General features: G+C 41.8%; 1 protein-coding gene across 4 annotated transcripts in view; it reads left to right on the top strand.

The window, feature by feature from the left end:
* The window catches only part of PARD3B (par-3 family cell polarity regulator beta), a 946,974-nt gene that overhangs the window by 236,409 nt on the left and 693,316 nt on the right, over positions 1 to 17,249 (top strand). For all 4 annotated transcript variants that reach the window (XM_054971073.1, XM_054971072.1, XM_054971071.1 and 1 more), the window contains exon 4: positions 8,935 to 9,044. In XM_054971073.1, coding sequence (XP_054827048.1) covers positions 8,935 to 9,044 — 110 coding nt within the window. The remainder of the gene's footprint in view (positions 1 to 8,934; positions 9,045 to 17,249) is intronic.

The raw sequence follows: 17,249 nt of genomic DNA, 5'->3' as shown, positions 1-17,249 counted from the left end.
CTTGAGGAAATGTGATGTGAAATATAAATGGTTGTTTCCAGAAGGCGTTTTGTTTAGTTATAAGGATCAAACTTATAAGATTACATCGGAAGCCCAGCTGACAGACTTTTTGTTCAATCATCAGGAGTTCCATCAAGACGAACGTCCAAAGTCTGAAGGGGAAGGTGGGGGGGAGGAGAGAGCGGGCACAGCTGCTCCAGCTGCGCAGAGAGAATTGAGACCGAGACGCAAGGGGGGGGGGGAGAAGATCTGATCCTGAATATGGCTTGTACTGTATAAGATCTACTAATCTGATCGCATGTTAGAAAGTTAACTTTTAAGAAAAATTGCAGCATGAAGGGAATACAAGAGATGTAGTGTAGTGTTTATTGTTTGTATGTTGTTCTTCCCCTCTTCCCAGCCCCCCTCCCCTTTTCCCCCTCTTTCTTTCCCTTGTATTTTTGTAGTTTTTTGTAGTTTTCCATGTTAGATATTAAAAAAATAAAAAATTTTCAAAAAAGAAAAAAGAAAAAAAAGAATGATCCATTCGACATGCCTACAATGTACCCATGTTTCAAGAATGGGGCTTCCCGGGCATAGACTTGTTTGCCATGAGAGAAAATCAGAAAGCCCCACTTTTCTGTTCAAGGAGGGGCTGAGAACAGGACTCTTTGGGGGATCCTTTCCAGATAACATGATCAGGACACCTGTTCTATGCTTTTCCCTTGATCCCTCTAATGACCAGGGTAGTGAGCAAAATAAAATCAGAGGGCAAGAGGGCGATTTTAGTGGCATCCTTTTGGCCCAGAGAACCCTAGTTCCATCACCTGCTCCAGATGGCCAACCAACTATTTCATCATCTCCCCAGGGAACCGGATCTGTTAACATGGCAAGGGATCCAACATCACAATGCAGACAGATTCAACTGACAGTCTGGTTACTGAATCCACAGGACACCTCCCCAGTGGAGTAGCACAAGTTATCTTAAACACCAGATGATTATCTACAAGACAATCCTATGCACTGAAATGGGACAAATTTGTTAACTGGGCAACACACAGGGGGAAATTAATGCAGTAGATTGTCCTTTGGCTCAAGTCCTTGAATTCCTACTGGACTTAAAAGGAAATTGACTAATTCCTTAGTAAAAGTATATCTAGCAGTCATATCAACTTTTCGTACCCTGATTGATAATAAGACAGTGTTTTCACAATACTCTGCAAAATTGTGTATGAAAGAACTGAGGAATATGTTCCTGCCATCAAAAAATATTGTCCCTCAGTTGTCATTGCAATTGGTATTAGCCAAATTACTAGCTAAACCCTTTGAACCCTTGGCCACTTGCCACTTAAAACTACTATGTATGAAAGTGGCGCTACTGGCGGCAATAATGTCTTCCAGAAGGGTCAGCGAACTGGCAGCCTTGTGTGTAGATCCATCCTTTCTAAAGATCTATGGCAATGATTCATGGTACTTGCTCCTTTCCTAAAACAGCCTGTTCATTCCCCAGTATATTATTTCCTTCAACCCAGGATCTAAGCTTTTCAAAAAGCATTGCAGCATAGAGTTTTCCTACGGTGGATAGCAGGCTTACTGGTCGATAATTCGCCGGGTACGTTGGATCCTCCTTTTTATAGATTGGGATAATTATTGCGCTGCACCAGACTTTGGGCATATTTCTTGACTCATTTATATCAGTAAAAACTGTGACCAAAATCTGTGCCTACCAAGCTGGGTCAATTTTAAATAATTCTGTTGGTATTAGGTCAAAGCCAGGTGCTTCCCCCTTTTTTTTGCTGCTTGATTAAGATTTTGATCTCACTGACCATTACTGGGGGTCATTCTTTCGTGCCAGGTGGTAGCTTCAGTCTGCCATTCATCGTATATCTATTTCTTTTCTTTTTTTTAAATTACTAACACTACAATAAAGGGAAAAAGGGAACAGGGGGAAAGGGAAGAAACAACATATAAAAAACACACACTACATCTACAGGTATTGCATTCCCTTCATACTACAATTATTTAAAGTTAAACTTTCTAATATGCTATTAGATTGGTAGATCTTATAAAATACGAACTACAGTCAGGATCAGGTCTTCTCCCCCCCCCCCCCCCCGCGTCTCGGTCGCAGCTCTCTCTGAACAGCTACAGTAGCTGTGCTCACTCCCTCCTCCCCATTCCCCCCTTCAGATTCTAAATCCTCTCCTTGCTGGAACTCTTGATGATTAAACACAAAGTCCCTCAGCTGTACTTCCGATGTTATCTTGTAGGCTTGGTCTTTATAACTGAACCAGATACCTTCCGGAAATAACCATTTGTATTTTATTTCACGCTTCCTCAGAAGAGCTGCAAACCTTTTATATTTGAATCTTCTTTTCCGAGCTAAAAATGGAACGTCCTTCAATATCTTAACCTTGTTACCCAGAAAATCCAAGTCCACATTGTACGAATTATTTAAGATGGTGTCCCAAGTCTTCTTAGATGAAAAATCAATAATCTCGTGAGGCAGCTGATGCTTCATTGCATATTTTGAAGATGTCCGGTGGACTTCCAGAATATCACTTTTTAACTCTTCTTTAGTTGCCTTTGCGAATGACGCCAAAAGTTCCGACACCAAATCCTTTAAGTTTTCACTTTCCTCCTCCTTCACATTCTGAAGACGCAATACCATCTGAGCATGATCCACTTGTAACCCTATCAATTGATTCTCCAAAAGCTTTACTTCTTTGTTTGTTGCTTTCATGAGTACTGCGTTTTCCCGAGCAGACTGCTCTGCCCCAGATGCTGCGTCTTTAATGGTTTTCACTTCATTCTCAACTGAGCCAACCCTTTGACCTATTTCATTTAGCTTATCAACAAAGGGCTTCATAGCTTCGACGACCGACCGTTTAACCACCTCTTGAAGAGACTCTCCTTTCCCCTGCAAAGCATCCGAAACAGATTTGCCCACAGCAGGGCTCTGCTTTTTCGTCGCCATCTTAGGGGGGGGGGAGTCCGCCAACTAAGTTCCAAAACTCAATGAAGGGGAAGATATCCGAACCTTCTTAGCTTCAACTCCCACCAATCCTTCGCATACGCTTGGAATGACAGAAGGGATTAGCTACTTACAGGTTTTCACCTTAAATCTGCTTTTTGCCATTCTCCATGGCCCGGCAGCACGCGATGTGCTGCGCAAGTCTGCCGGCCTCCGTAGGAGCAAACGGGCAATTTACCCCCTGCATCGACTTCAGGGGGCTCTTCCCGCAGCGCTCCGGACCCTGACCCCCTCACTGGGAGTCCTGGGGGTTAACCCTCGCAGGTCAACCACCCGGTCAGGCTGCTCGGGCGCTTCCTCCCGGACCTGCGGAGAGGAGCGTCCGACATGGCCAGGAAAACGAAACCGAATCGTATATCTATTTCTGTTTGCAAAAATAGAAGTAAAAATAGCTTCCCAAACCGTTGCAGGAATGTGGCAGGGTACTGGGAACCTTGCATTTAATCCTTTTGCTATTAAAGTCCAGAAACTTTTTTCATTTTTTGATTTTACAGCACAGAGTAAACATTCCCATTCACTTTTCTGGGCCTCAAACTTCTTATATTTCAATAATTTTTAATATTCTTTTTTCAACTTCAATATACTTGGCAATACCTCTGTTCTGTTCAAATTTTTAAACTGCCTATAAAGGCTCCTATTGATTTTTTTAGTGCCTTACAGTCAGAATCATACCAGTTGTTTCTGTTGGGTATGCCCCGCCCCATAGTTTTCGTTGTTACCAAGAAAGGCTTAAAGAGGTCAATTAGCTCAGAAAGAAATTCCATATTTCCCATATTCTTGGTTTCCTGGGAACCTGTGTATCTAGTTTTTATCAAATCCATTTGGGCTTTAACTTTCTCTTCCATGGCTTCACACTGTCTTGATCTTAAGGTGTTATGTGTCTGAGCTAAGTTCATTACATGTGGACATCGGCGACAGATATCTAGGCATAATAATTGCACTGGGCTATGATCACCTCCCAAATATTCCATTACTTCTAAGCTTTCAACTCTCTTGAGTAAGTCAGCAGATGCAATGAAATAATCTACTATGCTTACCCCTTTATGATTTATACAAGTATAGTCTCCCTTTCCATCAAACTGGATGCATCCATTTAATATCACCAAATCGTTCTTTGATAATAAGGATGCAAAATGTCTGCCAGCACCATTCATCATCTTATCTTTGGATCTTCTGTAATTCATTATTAAGTTTTCTTTTATCTGGGTTTTAAAACATTTCAGGAAAAGATCCTCATTTGTCTCTCCAACCCTAGGATTGAAATCCCTGACCAGCAGTACTGTTGTTACAGGTTGAAGCCTGGTCATGCTCTCCAAGTAGACATCTAGCTGGTTCCAGCACTGGAGGATCTTCGACTGATGAACATGTGGTGGGAGATAGATATTTACTAGAACTATAGACAATTACTTGAACTCCAAAAGTAGTGCCATTGCATACAGAAAACAGTTGGGCAGATCAGTAATCCTCACTTTGAGTTTACTGAAAACAGACAAGTCAACCCTCCAGAACACCTTCCATTTTTCCCAGTATCAGTTACAGACAATGAATATGAGATAAATCCTGAGAGATAAACTTTAATCTTTCCTTGAAGTAACACTAGGTCAAATCTACTCAGAAATTCCTTTACATCATTTGATCTCATCCTAGCAGCCTGCCCAGTCATGTTCCAGGATAGTATGCTGCAGGTCTTTTTTTCTGCTGGAATGCTCTGGAAAAGCGTTCCAACTGCCCCCCTCCTGGCCATTTCGGGCCCGAATTGGGCTGAAACTGGCCCCAAATGGCCAAAATGGGCCCAAATCAGGCCCGAAATGGTCAGGATTGTGCCTCTGCTGGGCAGGAGAACACTCTCCCACCTGGCAGCGGTCCGATCCTGTCCATTTCAGGTCTAAAATGGCCAAAAGGTTCAGGATGGAGCCATAAACAGCCAGGATCGGGCCACTGCCAGGTGGGGGAACATTCCCCCACCCGGCAGCAGCCCAATCTTGGCCGCTTCAGGCCCAAATTGGGCCAAAATGGCCAAACCAGGCCAAAAATGGCCAGGATTGGGCCGCTGCTGGCTGGGGAACACTCCCCAGCCCGGCAGCATATTGATCATGTACATTTCAGGCCCAAATTGGGCTAAAAGGGGCCCAAAGTGGCCAAAACAGGCCTGAAATGTCCATGATTGGGCCCGAAACGGCCATGAGCAGGCTGTTACCAGGCAGGGGAACACTCCTCCACACAGCAGTGGCTGGATCCTGGCCGCTTCAGGCCTGAATTGTGCTGAAATAGGCCCAGAATGGCCGAAACGGGCCCCAAAAGGCCGGGATTGGGCCTGAATTGGCCTGGGGCAGGAAGGCAAGCAGACTTGAATTGCGGGCGCATTCCCAGGGGTGGCCACACTCTGCTCAATGATGTCACTTCCTGGAAGTCCTGTCATCGTGCCATCCTGCTGATTTCCACCACCTCTTTGCCCAGAAAAAAAGTCCTGATATTTTGAGTCAATCACTTTTTTCTCAGCTGGATTCTCAGCGATATCATCTGACACCCTATGACCAAAGGGGCTTCAAGGCAGAGATAATCTCTCATCCCAGGAAAGCCTGTTTGAAGTCATCTCTACTGAACAAAGTTGTTCATCCATTTTGTGATCTGATTGTATTTTGACGTCATTTAAGGTAGTGACCAACCCTTGTAATCTCTGTATTATATTATCCTGATCTTTTAATGGCAAGGTGCCAAAAGATGCTAATAGGCTCTCTTTTGTGCCCTCAATATCACCTCTGTGTGATTTTGTACTTAAGTATCGTATCCTTTGTACTTAAGTATCCTTTTTCAGCTGTGGAGGGATGGAAGCGAATAGAAGGTCATTTTGAGATGTCGGCTCTTCATAGTTCCTAGAATGCGTTTGATTATTCATATGCTCAGCACCCCTCTTAGATACTGGCTCTGGAGATGTAATATCAATAAGCAGTTCATGGTCTTTACGATCTTTGTTTGACTGAACTTAGGAACTTGTTCTCCTCTATTCATCCTTATCTGAGATGAAGCCTCCTAGTTCATTAGGAGGGGTGTCTTCCCTTTTTGATGGTATGACTGTACAGGAAACACCTAATATTTAAGTGCTCCTACATAAAAAATATCAGAGTTGGTATCCAAGGGGAGTAGAAATGGCGCCGAAATCTGTCTCCCCTCCAAAACCTGGAATATGTTCTGTAAATTTAAAATCAATGGATGATGGATGTCTATTTAGTAGATAAGATAGATGTTCTCTAGCTGCCCATTTATTCATCCAGCTTATCATCTGTCCACTGTAAGGGAGGATGTTCAATTTTATTTTATTGCGTTCAAGTATCAAGGAATGTGTGGAAGGATCCAGGTTTGATATAGGCTTCAGGTTGCCCACCCTTTGCTTTCCTGTGTTAAACACCCCACCCTTTCCCTCTCCCTCTATGCCTTTAAATTGGTAAGATGCCCCACCTCCTTGTTTACATAGCTTTTGCTTTCTCATTGGCAAAGGAATCTCTGCTGCTTTAAATCCGTATTCTTCTTGCTCTCCCTGTTGTCTCCTGTTGACAACAGTGTGGTCCTTGTTTCCCTTTGTCAAGGAGTCTTCTATAAATTAAGTTTTTCTTAATATGCTGCATATAAAATGTCGAGTATAATGTATTTTAACATAAATAAGTGGGGATGGAGAGGAGAAATATTATTTAGTTTTAATAATCTGCTGTACATTCTGTTATTGATATTATGTCTCTTTAATGTTACTTTTTGTTATATTATTATGTAGTTTTAATACTTTGTTACATATTTTGTTTTCGATAGTCTACTTTTGATATTTTTTCTACAGTCCAATGCTATTTTCTGTTTTAATAAAATAATTTTAAGAAAATGAAAAAAATAAGCCTATATGTCATCTTAACAACTTAAAACAAAACACCACTTTTTGTGTTTGTGTTTAGCATTGAATGGCATGGAACAGATTATAAGAACTTCTGTCAGTGCCAGTTTGTGTTACTGGGAAAGGACACTGAAGGCTATATTATAATAATTTTTTGAACAGAGCATTTGACTAGTGCTGAAAAAAAAAATCAAAAAAATATTATACATTGTAAGCTACATTTAATTCCTGCTTGGCAGAAAGGTAATATACATTAAAAAACCCCACCCTACAAATAAAAAAATCTGTGGATTATATCTTGCTTGTTTCAGGTGAAAATCTTTGGCCAAAGAATTGTGTTGTGGCATAACTATTCAGTTTCCTCTGGTAATACCTGCATTTTTAGGCTATTAACCTTAAAAGCATATAATTGAAGGAGCAAGTGCTTCCAGAGTGCTTCCAGAGAGCCAGTTTGGTGTAGTGGTTAAGAGTGGCAGGACTCTAATCTGGACAACTGGGTTTGATTCCCCACTCGTCTGCTTGAAGCCAGCTGGGTGACCTTGGGCCAGTCACAGCTCTCTCAGAGCTCTCTCAGCGCCACCCACCTCACAGAGTGATTGTTGTGGGGATTATTATAACACTTTGTAAACCGCTCTGAGTGGGTGTTGTCTTGAAGGTTGGTTTATAAATTGAATGTTGTTGTTGTTAGTCCATGACAGTCCTGTCATTTGGATCCCAGTAGCCTTTGTAAAGTAAGTCAACAATATTTCTGTAATATTTTGAGCTACGGTAACCAAAACTATGGGTTCTTGAATGGAGGATAAACAGGAAATAGGAGTCTCTGTATTGATGTCACCTACAGTTTTTACTGGAGAACCTTTTTGGAAGGATTTTCATTGTGTGCGTCTGTTTATATGTTGAATTTACAGAATTCAGTGACTAAAATTATACTCAGTGGATTTTGTAGCCATCTTGACAACATTGCAGAGATGTTCTCTTATTGTCCTGTTTCTAGTTGTTTGCAAATGAGAGGAGATCATTTTGGATCAATTAGTCTTCACTGTTTGCCCTGCTCCAAGGATAAGTTAAGTTGGAAACAGCTGAAGGGAAAAAAATTCCACCCATATTATTTGAATTAAGGGTTGGTTAGTTTTTTTAAAGCGCATTAGAAGGAACAAATACTTGTCTTTGGTTTCTCAAGATTTCATTTGACAGAGCATGGTAGCCGTGTAGTGCAATATCTCAAGTTTTGCTTGAATGTGAAAATAAAGTAAATGTAGGATATACTGACACATGATAGAGGTATGAATTAGTTTGAAGGTGACATACTGGAGAGATGCAGCAGTAGTCTTTACAACATGTATATCAATATGAAAAAACGTGTATCTACTGATAGTAATTCGGGATTCTGGACAACAAAGTGTTCTTGCTCTCAGTCTCAGGGGCAGAAGAGAGCTCATCAGACTCCGTCTTCTTGAAATTTTAGTCAAATTAACTTCAGTTTCCAGCACTTTTGGATACTGGAAAAAGTAGATGATGTATAGTTTGGTGTGGTGGTTAAGAGCGGTGGGACTCTAATCTGGAGAACTGGGTTTGATACTCCAGTCCTCTGCTTGAAGCCAGCTGGGTGACCTTGGGTCAGTCACAGCTCTCTCAGAGCTCTCAGCCCCACCCACTTCACAGGGTGATTGCCGTGAGGATAATAATAACACACTTTGTAAACTGGATGTTAAGTTGTCCTGAAGGGCAGTATATAAATCGAATGTTGTTGTTGTTGTTGTTATGTTTTTCTTGAGGTTGTCTCTTTTTAAAGTAATATTTTTGTTGGTTATTTTAATCCCTGCTTTAGTCTTTAGACTGGTATGTACTTTTAAAAATTGCCATTAGAGAGATTGTCTAACCAAGTTTATGCATGGGAAATTATTTAAATAATATCATTAGCTCTAAATATTTACAAGTAGATTTTAGAAATTTCAGAAATTTGGGAACACGAGTGGCCTGTATGCCCGTTTTCTAAGTGTGTTGCTACCTTTTGTGGTTGACCTTTCTTTGTTCATACATTTAGGAACACCCCTGTTAGTAAGGAGGAGCAGCGATCCACCACTGGGCCCACCCCTTGACTTTCCTCCGGGAGCTTCGCATGTCAGTGACCGTACTCTGAAGACTTCTATGTCGGTAGGCGACAGTTTCTTCTTTTGATTATCTAAAAATATTAGGCCTTTTAGAAATAATAAATTGGGAATACAGGAGCAATCACTTGAAGGATAGGTAGGGAAGGAAGCAAAATTTTGGAAATCTTGCAATCTCCCCCTTCAAAAAAACAAAAAACCCTTCTTTCCAAAATTTGCTGAAGTCCCTGGTCATTCACTTGACTTAAATTATTACCTTTTATTTTTTTATTTTCACACAACCATGGTTTCCTAAAGATCCAACTTTAGTTTAAGTCCCTGTACATTTTTTTCTTATCTAAATTGAGTAGGTAATATTATTTAAGTAATATTTATTTAAGAATGGAACCTATATAACAAAAAAAAGTTTTTCATGTTTTTACTCAAGGCAATTGTGGATTTCAAGATTTTGAATAATCCAGTGACCAAAACCCCCACACCCATCTGTTGTAAAGAAATAATAGATTTATTTACATAACAAAAATTTAGGCACATAAAAAGGAAACAAAACAGCATTTTGACTTAAGCCTACGTATTAAAAGGTAGATTTGTTTTCAAGAATCTCTAGGCTTATCTACAGAAGTTTCTGTAAGCAAAGTTTGTTTATTTAATACATTTCCATGCTGCCTTTCCACCAAATAGGGTCCCCAAGGCAGTGAACATCAAAACATCAAAACCTTTCAACATGAAAACATCAAGACATCAAAACAACATTTAAAATATAAGTGTGTATAAAATATTTAAACAATTCAATTAAACATCTAAACACATGAACACACATAACAACACAACTGGGGAGGAGAGTTATTAAAAGATTGTAGGGGAATGCCAAACAAAACAAAAATAGTTTTCACCTACTGGTAGAAGACCATGGTGGAGGGAGACAAATATATCTTCTAAGGGAAGGATTTCCAAAGTTTCAGCACTATGATCAAGTAGACCCTTTTAAACCAGAGCTTTAACAAAGATAGATCCAGAGGAGTTAGCCATGCTAGTCTGTAGTAGCAAAATCAAAAAGAGTCCAGTAGCACCTTTAAGACTAACCAATTTTATTGTAGCATAAGCTTTCGAGAATCACAGTTCTCTTCGTCAGATGCATCTGACGAAGAGAACTGTGATTCTCGAAAGCTTATGCTACAATAAAATTGGTTAGTCTTAAAGGTGCTACTGGACTCTTTTTGATTTAACAAAGATAAAGACATAAAAACAACAGTGAAAATATTTAAAACAATTAAAACATTGGGCATGAAAGAGGGATCACTGAGGGTATGTCAAATGAAACAAAAAAGACTTTACTCGCTGGCGGCAGGTGACAACAGAAAGGAACAGACAGATCTCCCTGGGGAGACAGTTCTAGAGTTTGGTGGTATAGCTGAGAAGGCCCTCTCCCAGGTAGCTATCTTTCTATTATCAGAAAGTGGGGGCACCCAAAGCAGAGCCTCTGAAGAGGACCATAGTCGTTGTCTAGGTTTGTAAGGGAGTAGGTAGTCCTTCATTTGTATTAGTTTCAAACCATATAGGACTTAAAGGTCACCAAGAGCACCTTAAATTGTGCCTGGAAACAAACTGGGAGCCAGTGTACATGGGCCAAGACTGGAATGATGTGGTCCCTACAGCCCGCTCTACCCTGGCTGCAGCAATGTGCAGCAACTGAAGTTTCCAAACACTTTTCAAGGATAGCTCCACATAGAGTGCATTGTAGTTATCTAATCTAGATGTAACCAGGGCATGCACTTAGAATGAGTGACACCATAAATCCTATGTCAGACCTTCTGCTCACCAGTAACACCTCCTTCTTGTCAGGAATAAGTTTTAGTTCATTAGCCCACATCTAGTCCAAAACTGCCTCCAAGCACTGGTTCCTTGTTTCTCCCTGGGATCAGTTGGAAATATGAGATAAAGCTGAGTGTCATCTGCATATTCGTGACACCCCAGCTCAAGTCTCCTGAAGACCTCACCCAGTGGTTTCATGTAGATGTTAAAAAGCGCAGGGGATAAAATAGAACCTTGTGGGACCCCAGAGGCCAAAGGCCAAGGGGCTGAGCAACAGTTCCCGAGCACCCCCTTTTGAAACCCTCCCTCTGGGTAGGACCGGAACCACTGCAAAGCAGAGCCTCCCAGTCCCACTCCAGAAAGGCAGTCCAGAAGGATACCAAGATAGATGTAATCGAAAGCCAACGAGAGGTCCAGGAGAATCAACAAAGTCACACTCCTTCTGTACATCATTCAGCGCAGGTCACCCATATGGGTGACCAAGGCTGTTTTAGAGCCAGACTATACGAGACGAATTACATGCTATGACATGTGAATGCACTTACACAAGTTTCCCCATTGCTTTCCTGTTCACTTGCACGCTGTGGCCACACTGCACTCGATCCCGTGCTTGGATTGGCTCGTGTTTCTTCCCCATTCCTCCCAGGCAAGAGATGGTATCCCATGATGCACCTTCTCTTCACGCATGCTCAAACCCTCCTCTGCAGCTTTTCTGAGAGGGAGACTTGTTTTCTCAATTGGATGAATTGGAGAAAAAACCCGCTGGGTTTTCTGGGAGTTTTCACGATGGCTCCACACCTTTGCTGAGATTGTGCAGCTCGACCCACCAGGAAGGGGGGGATGGAATCTATGCAAAGAGGAGTGGACAATCTCCACTTTGGAAGCCATGGCAGCCTTTCTTGCTGTCAGCCAGAATCAAGTCTTTCTTGCCTGTTTGTCCCCAGCCACCTCTGATCTCCATTATTATCTATGGGGAAAACGATGGGGGCTATCCAGGGGATGGGGGTGATAAATTTGCAAAATAAATCTAAAAAATTTTCAGGAGACCTACTGCTAACTGTCCTCTAAAGACCCCCCCCCCCCCCAAGTTTCAGGGAGACTGTACCTTGGGGAGCCATTTTAGCCCCTGCCCAAAGAAGATGCCATCAGCCACCCCATTTTTTACTATTGTGGAGAGAAAATGACAGCAACTGGAGAAACCCATTCATCATTCCTTTCTCGGAGTTCAATCTCCCTGAAACTTGGGGGGGGGGGGTCTTTAGAGGACAGTGAGGAGTAGGTCTCCTGCAAATTTGGTGGATTCTGGACCTTGGGGAGGTCATTTTAGAGCCCCCCAAATTAGGTGCCATCAGCCACCCTGTTTTTTACTATTATGGAGAGAAAATGACAGCAAGTGGGAAAACCCATTGATCATGCCTTTCCCAGGGTTCAATCTCCCTGAAACTTGGGTAGTCTTTAGAGGACAGTGGGCAGTAGGTCTCCTACAAATTTGGAGGATTTTGCTTGCAAAATGCCACCCCCGTCCCCGAGATAGTTTCCCTAGTTTTCCCCTCAGGGAATAATGGAGATTGGAGGTGGCTGGGGGCACCTTCTTTCAGGGCCCCATAAAATGGCACCCTGAAGTCCAATCTTCATGCAAATTGGGGAGTCTTTAGAGAACAGCTAGAAGTAGATCCCCAGCAAATTTGGCAAAATGTGCTCCTAAATTGCCCTCCCAGGGCATTTTAAACTCCGGATCGCATTTCCCATTGGAAATAATGCCCTAATTTTACCCAACTTGCTCTTTATTGCCAAACCAAACTGGAGAACATGTATCCTCTACCTCATCCTTTTCAGGTTCATGTATCAGATGTTTCTGAACTTTTGCTCAGATGCTCAATCATGTTGCCACGGTCTTTCTTCCCACCTCCTTATCCCGACTGAAGATGCTGCATGGAGAAAAGGAGGAGGAAGTTACGGGAGAAGGACGGTGCAGGAAGGAGGAGCAGGGAGGTGGTGGCATCAACTAGGAAATGGGAGGATCTAAAACATGCCATATTAAAAGCAAAACAGTTTGGGTGTAAGCTGGATCTAAGAGCAAAAAGAGGGAAGAGGGAAGTGGAAGCCGCCCCAGATTGATGCTCTGCAATGACAACTCACTGATTATGACCATGGACACTCGCAACCACAACTACACCAGTTCCCCAACACGTGCACATGCTACAGGACACATGTTCACCTGGGGTAAAATGGACACGGGTAGGTAGGATCAGACATGATTCTAGTTACTTGCATAACCTCATGTAACTTGTCTCGTGTAGTTTGGCTCTTAGTCTCCTAACCAGGCCTAAATCCAGACTAGAAAGGAACTAAATATTTATCATGTTAAACAGGCATTTTATATTCCCATCATGAATGCCTGTTAAGCATTAAGCATGTGCGGTTTGGGAATCCTATTCGGGAAAAATGCCCGGATCGGACCCGATCCATAAAGATTTGGGATTTCCGAATCAAAGCTTTCCGAAGCAGCAAGCAGCAGCAGGGCCCTTTAAACATCACCCCAGCCTCAGCCCACCACCTCCACCCACCCCCACTTACCTTTGCAGTGCCGGTGGCAGCAGTGGCTCCGGCCCTCCCCACTGCCCGCGGGGCCGTGGAACGGTGGAGGAGGCGGAGAAAGCCCTTCCTGCTCCTCAAATGGCTGCCGCGGCGCCGCAGACATTTGAGGGGCAGGAAGTGCCAGAGGAGGCAGCTCCAGCCTTCTCCACCACCATGCATGCTCAGGAGATGGTGTGGCAGCAGAGAAGCCAGCTGGCTGCAGGCCATTGCAGCCTTGTGCTGCCGTGCATGCTGCCGCCACCGTGGCCCACCACCCAGCTGATCACCCTCCCCCTCTCCCTCTGGCCAGGTAAGTGGGTGGGGGTGGAGGGGTTGCCCCGGAGTGTGGGGGAGGGAGTGTGGGGGAGTTGCTCCCCTTCACTTCAGTATACTCCAAATACTTACAGAGCATATCGAAGCAAGTAAAATACTATAATTCCGAAATGGCTTGCTGCTTCGGAATTATGGTATTTCCATATGGGAAACCTGAATGTTTTTGGGATGCACACCCCCTATTAAGCATATCTGCTTTGTATATTCTCAGAAATAGACCCAGAAATAAAAAACACCTTTTAAATGAAATTTAGGTAGAATGCTTTGTATTGTACATAGTATGTTTTAACCATTGTCAAGATGTGGCTATAATATTTTTAATTATTCAAAGGGTTTTTGTGATGCCTTGCTATAAATCAGTACAGCAGAAATAGACAAATATGTGTGCAGATAACTTTTACTTCAGCAGAATTTTCTGTATTGAGTTAATGGTACTATTATGTTACATAGTTGTTTATCTCTTACATACACAATTAGAAATAATTAATTGAAAAACTAAATTGCACATGATCTAAATTTGTAATGCAGGCTGTGTAAATGCATTAAGTAGGCTGGGGGAAATGAGCAATTTACAGTGTGCGATAACCGAAAGGTTGTTACAACATGTGCTCAAGCAAAAAGTAGTTTCAGTCTCGTCTTCTAAATTCAGCAAGATTGTTATTGTGAAATTAATAAATTGTAGGTCAGGTGTGGCTATGAGATAGGAACTAAAATTGCTTCATTGAAGTTGCCTTGGATTAACATACATGAATTAATTGCCATATTTTGCTGAAAAGTAATATGGGCAGACATGGGGGGGGGGCACATTAAAGTAATATAGGTGGTCACATTAAATTTCACACCAGTGTTAAAATAAAGTAAAAAATATGAAATGATTGTAAATGTAAATCATTCAACTGAAATTATAGGCATAGCATCAGTAAGGCAGGGTAATGCTCTTGCACTGCCAATTTGGTGGTGGACAAATCACAACCAACATGGAAACCCCATAGGGTTTTCAAGGCAAGAAATGAACAGAGGTGGTTTGCCATTGCCTGCCTCCACATATTATTATTATTATTTATTAAATTTATAGTCTGCCGTCCCCGTGGACGGGCTCAGGGCAGATTACACAGTAGCCCTGGCCTTCCTTGGTGGCCTCCCAGCAGAGTACTAACCAGTGCTGACCCTGCTTAGCTTCTCAGTTCTGCTGAGATTGGACTAGCTAGGTGGACTAGCCATCTAGGTCAAGGCACCTCCAGATTTGCAGCCACACTCGACTCCATCCTCAATCTTGTGCCATTGTTTTACTTGGCATGTGGAATCAGGTCTGCCTCCACCCAGCAGTGGGTTTGATAGTGATTAATAGATTTTCCCAATCAAACTCAAAATCCCGGGGGTGGGGGTGGGGGTGGGGATTACTGTAGTCCTTCTGTCTCTGTGTCCACATTCTGTATCCAAACTCGAAAAGAGTCCAGTAGCACCTTTTGCTACTACAGACTAACACGGCTAACTCCTCTTGATCTGTATCCATACTCTACACTGAATCTGAATACTGTCCCCTCTGCTGGTAACCACTGTCCCGTCCTAAGGAATAACATGTCCCATTGTTCGTGAGTTTTCTTTTTGGTGAGCCACAATCTTCCTGATACACCATTAACTTAAACAGTCACCCTATGTCTGTAGCTAAAATTTGTATTCAGAAGTCAAATTAGGCAAAGGTGAATGGAACGATCTGCCAGATCAATAGATTTATTCATAGTATTTTATCTTTGAATTGGGTTTATGCACCTGTTTGTGTTAGGGTGAATCAATGTGCACTTACGTAGTTTAAGATACATTTTTTCCAGCGTTGAGAACTTCAGATAAATTAACATTGTTAGATACCATTCTTAACCAACAGACCTTTTTTAGAAGAACATGATTCATGTCCTAAAAGACGTGACCTAAAAGACCGACTAAATTTCCAAGGTAGGAGCTCCCTCTTGCTCTTCTTCTACAGACCAACACAGCTACTCACCTGAAATCTTATTTAGGTACATTCTTTATGACTTCTTTTCCTTTCAGTTTTACACACAACAGCCCTGAGATGTTTTATGTCATTGTTACATAAATCAGTGGAAATTATCTTTCCATTCTAAAACTATATTATATTTCTAATTTCCATCAGAATATTTAGCAGACAGTATAATCAAGCTCTGATAGCTCCACCTACTTCATATTTATGCATGTCAAAACTGGTTTTCTTTTATACATTGTGGACATGCAAGTTGTAATTTGGGAAAGGTTCGTGTTTAATCAGAAGCTTTTTATATTTCACATTCTTGTTAAAAAGGGTCAAGGTTCTGGTTCTTCTCATGCTAATTGTAATTTTAAATATTAACTGTTGTGATTAAGTGCTTGAATATTAGCATAATGTGTATGGTGTATCATCCTAGTTTCTATCTCTATTCATAGTTTCATATGGGGGGTTTATGTGGAGATGAAACAACACAATTCACACATTAGAAATCAGTCATTTTTCCAGTGAATAACCATGAGTACATTTGACTCTCCCCTCCCCTGTTAAACTTTGAGATACTGCTGTTAAATTGTAAGCCATCAAAGTTAACTATTAACCATAGTAGTAGGTAAGTCTTTTTGGCCCCAGACAGTTAATACTTATAGAATTGATACCCCAGCCTTATAGCTAGGCTGTGCCTAGGAGAAAGGCTATGCATGCCTTTGATTTAAAAAGAAGTTGGCATCCATAGTGTTCTTCTTGACACTAACCTTCTTACTTTGAGAGCCATGTTGTTATTGCGGCGCGGAGGGCAATCTAAACTCCCCTCTGTCTGGAGATCAGGGGGCGGGGCCACCAGCCATGTGACCATTTTCAAGAGATTCCGGAACTCCATTCCACTGCTTTCCAGCTGAAAAAAAGCCCTGTTTCTGATAATATTTAAAGATGGGCATGGACTGAGTGTTCAAGGGGAGAACAATGTGTGCTGCCCTGAGCTCCTTGAAGGAATAGCATGATAAAAAATTTGTTTATTACAGTTACCTATGCATTTGGTGTGTTCAGCTGATTACTTGCCTCCTTAGGAATCCACTTCAAGAATTCAGTGAGGATTTTACATGATCTTTTGAATGGTTGTATTATGCACACTGGGAACTAAGCATTTATTATCTTCCACCCATCAAGTTCCAGTTCCAAACAGTCTTAAAGAATGAATGCTCTCTCTAGCCATCTCTTCCCTTTCAAAGATCTGTTTTCTGTAACTTCTGTTACCAGAACTGCTATTTTATGGGGAAATTAGCAAGCAGTTCGGCTTAAGTTAGTGTGGATCTTTACCAATGTATACCAGAGTCCGTACTTCCGGATTACTCACGTAAGATTACTTACTTCAAGAATTCAGTGAGGATTTTACATGATCTTTTGAATGGTTGTATTATGCACACTGGGAACTAAGCGTTTATTATCTTCCACCCATCAAATTCCAGTTCCAAACAGTCTTAAAGAATGAATGCTCTCTCTAGCCATCTCTTCCCTTTCAAAGATCTGTTTTCT

Source organism: Eublepharis macularius, chromosome 2, assembly GCF_028583425.1.
Source record: "Eublepharis macularius isolate TG4126 chromosome 2, MPM_Emac_v1.0, whole genome shotgun sequence".
Lineage (NCBI taxonomy): Eukaryota > Metazoa > Chordata > Lepidosauria > Squamata > Eublepharidae > Eublepharis > Eublepharis macularius.
This window is presented reverse-complemented; position numbering and strand designations above follow the sequence as displayed.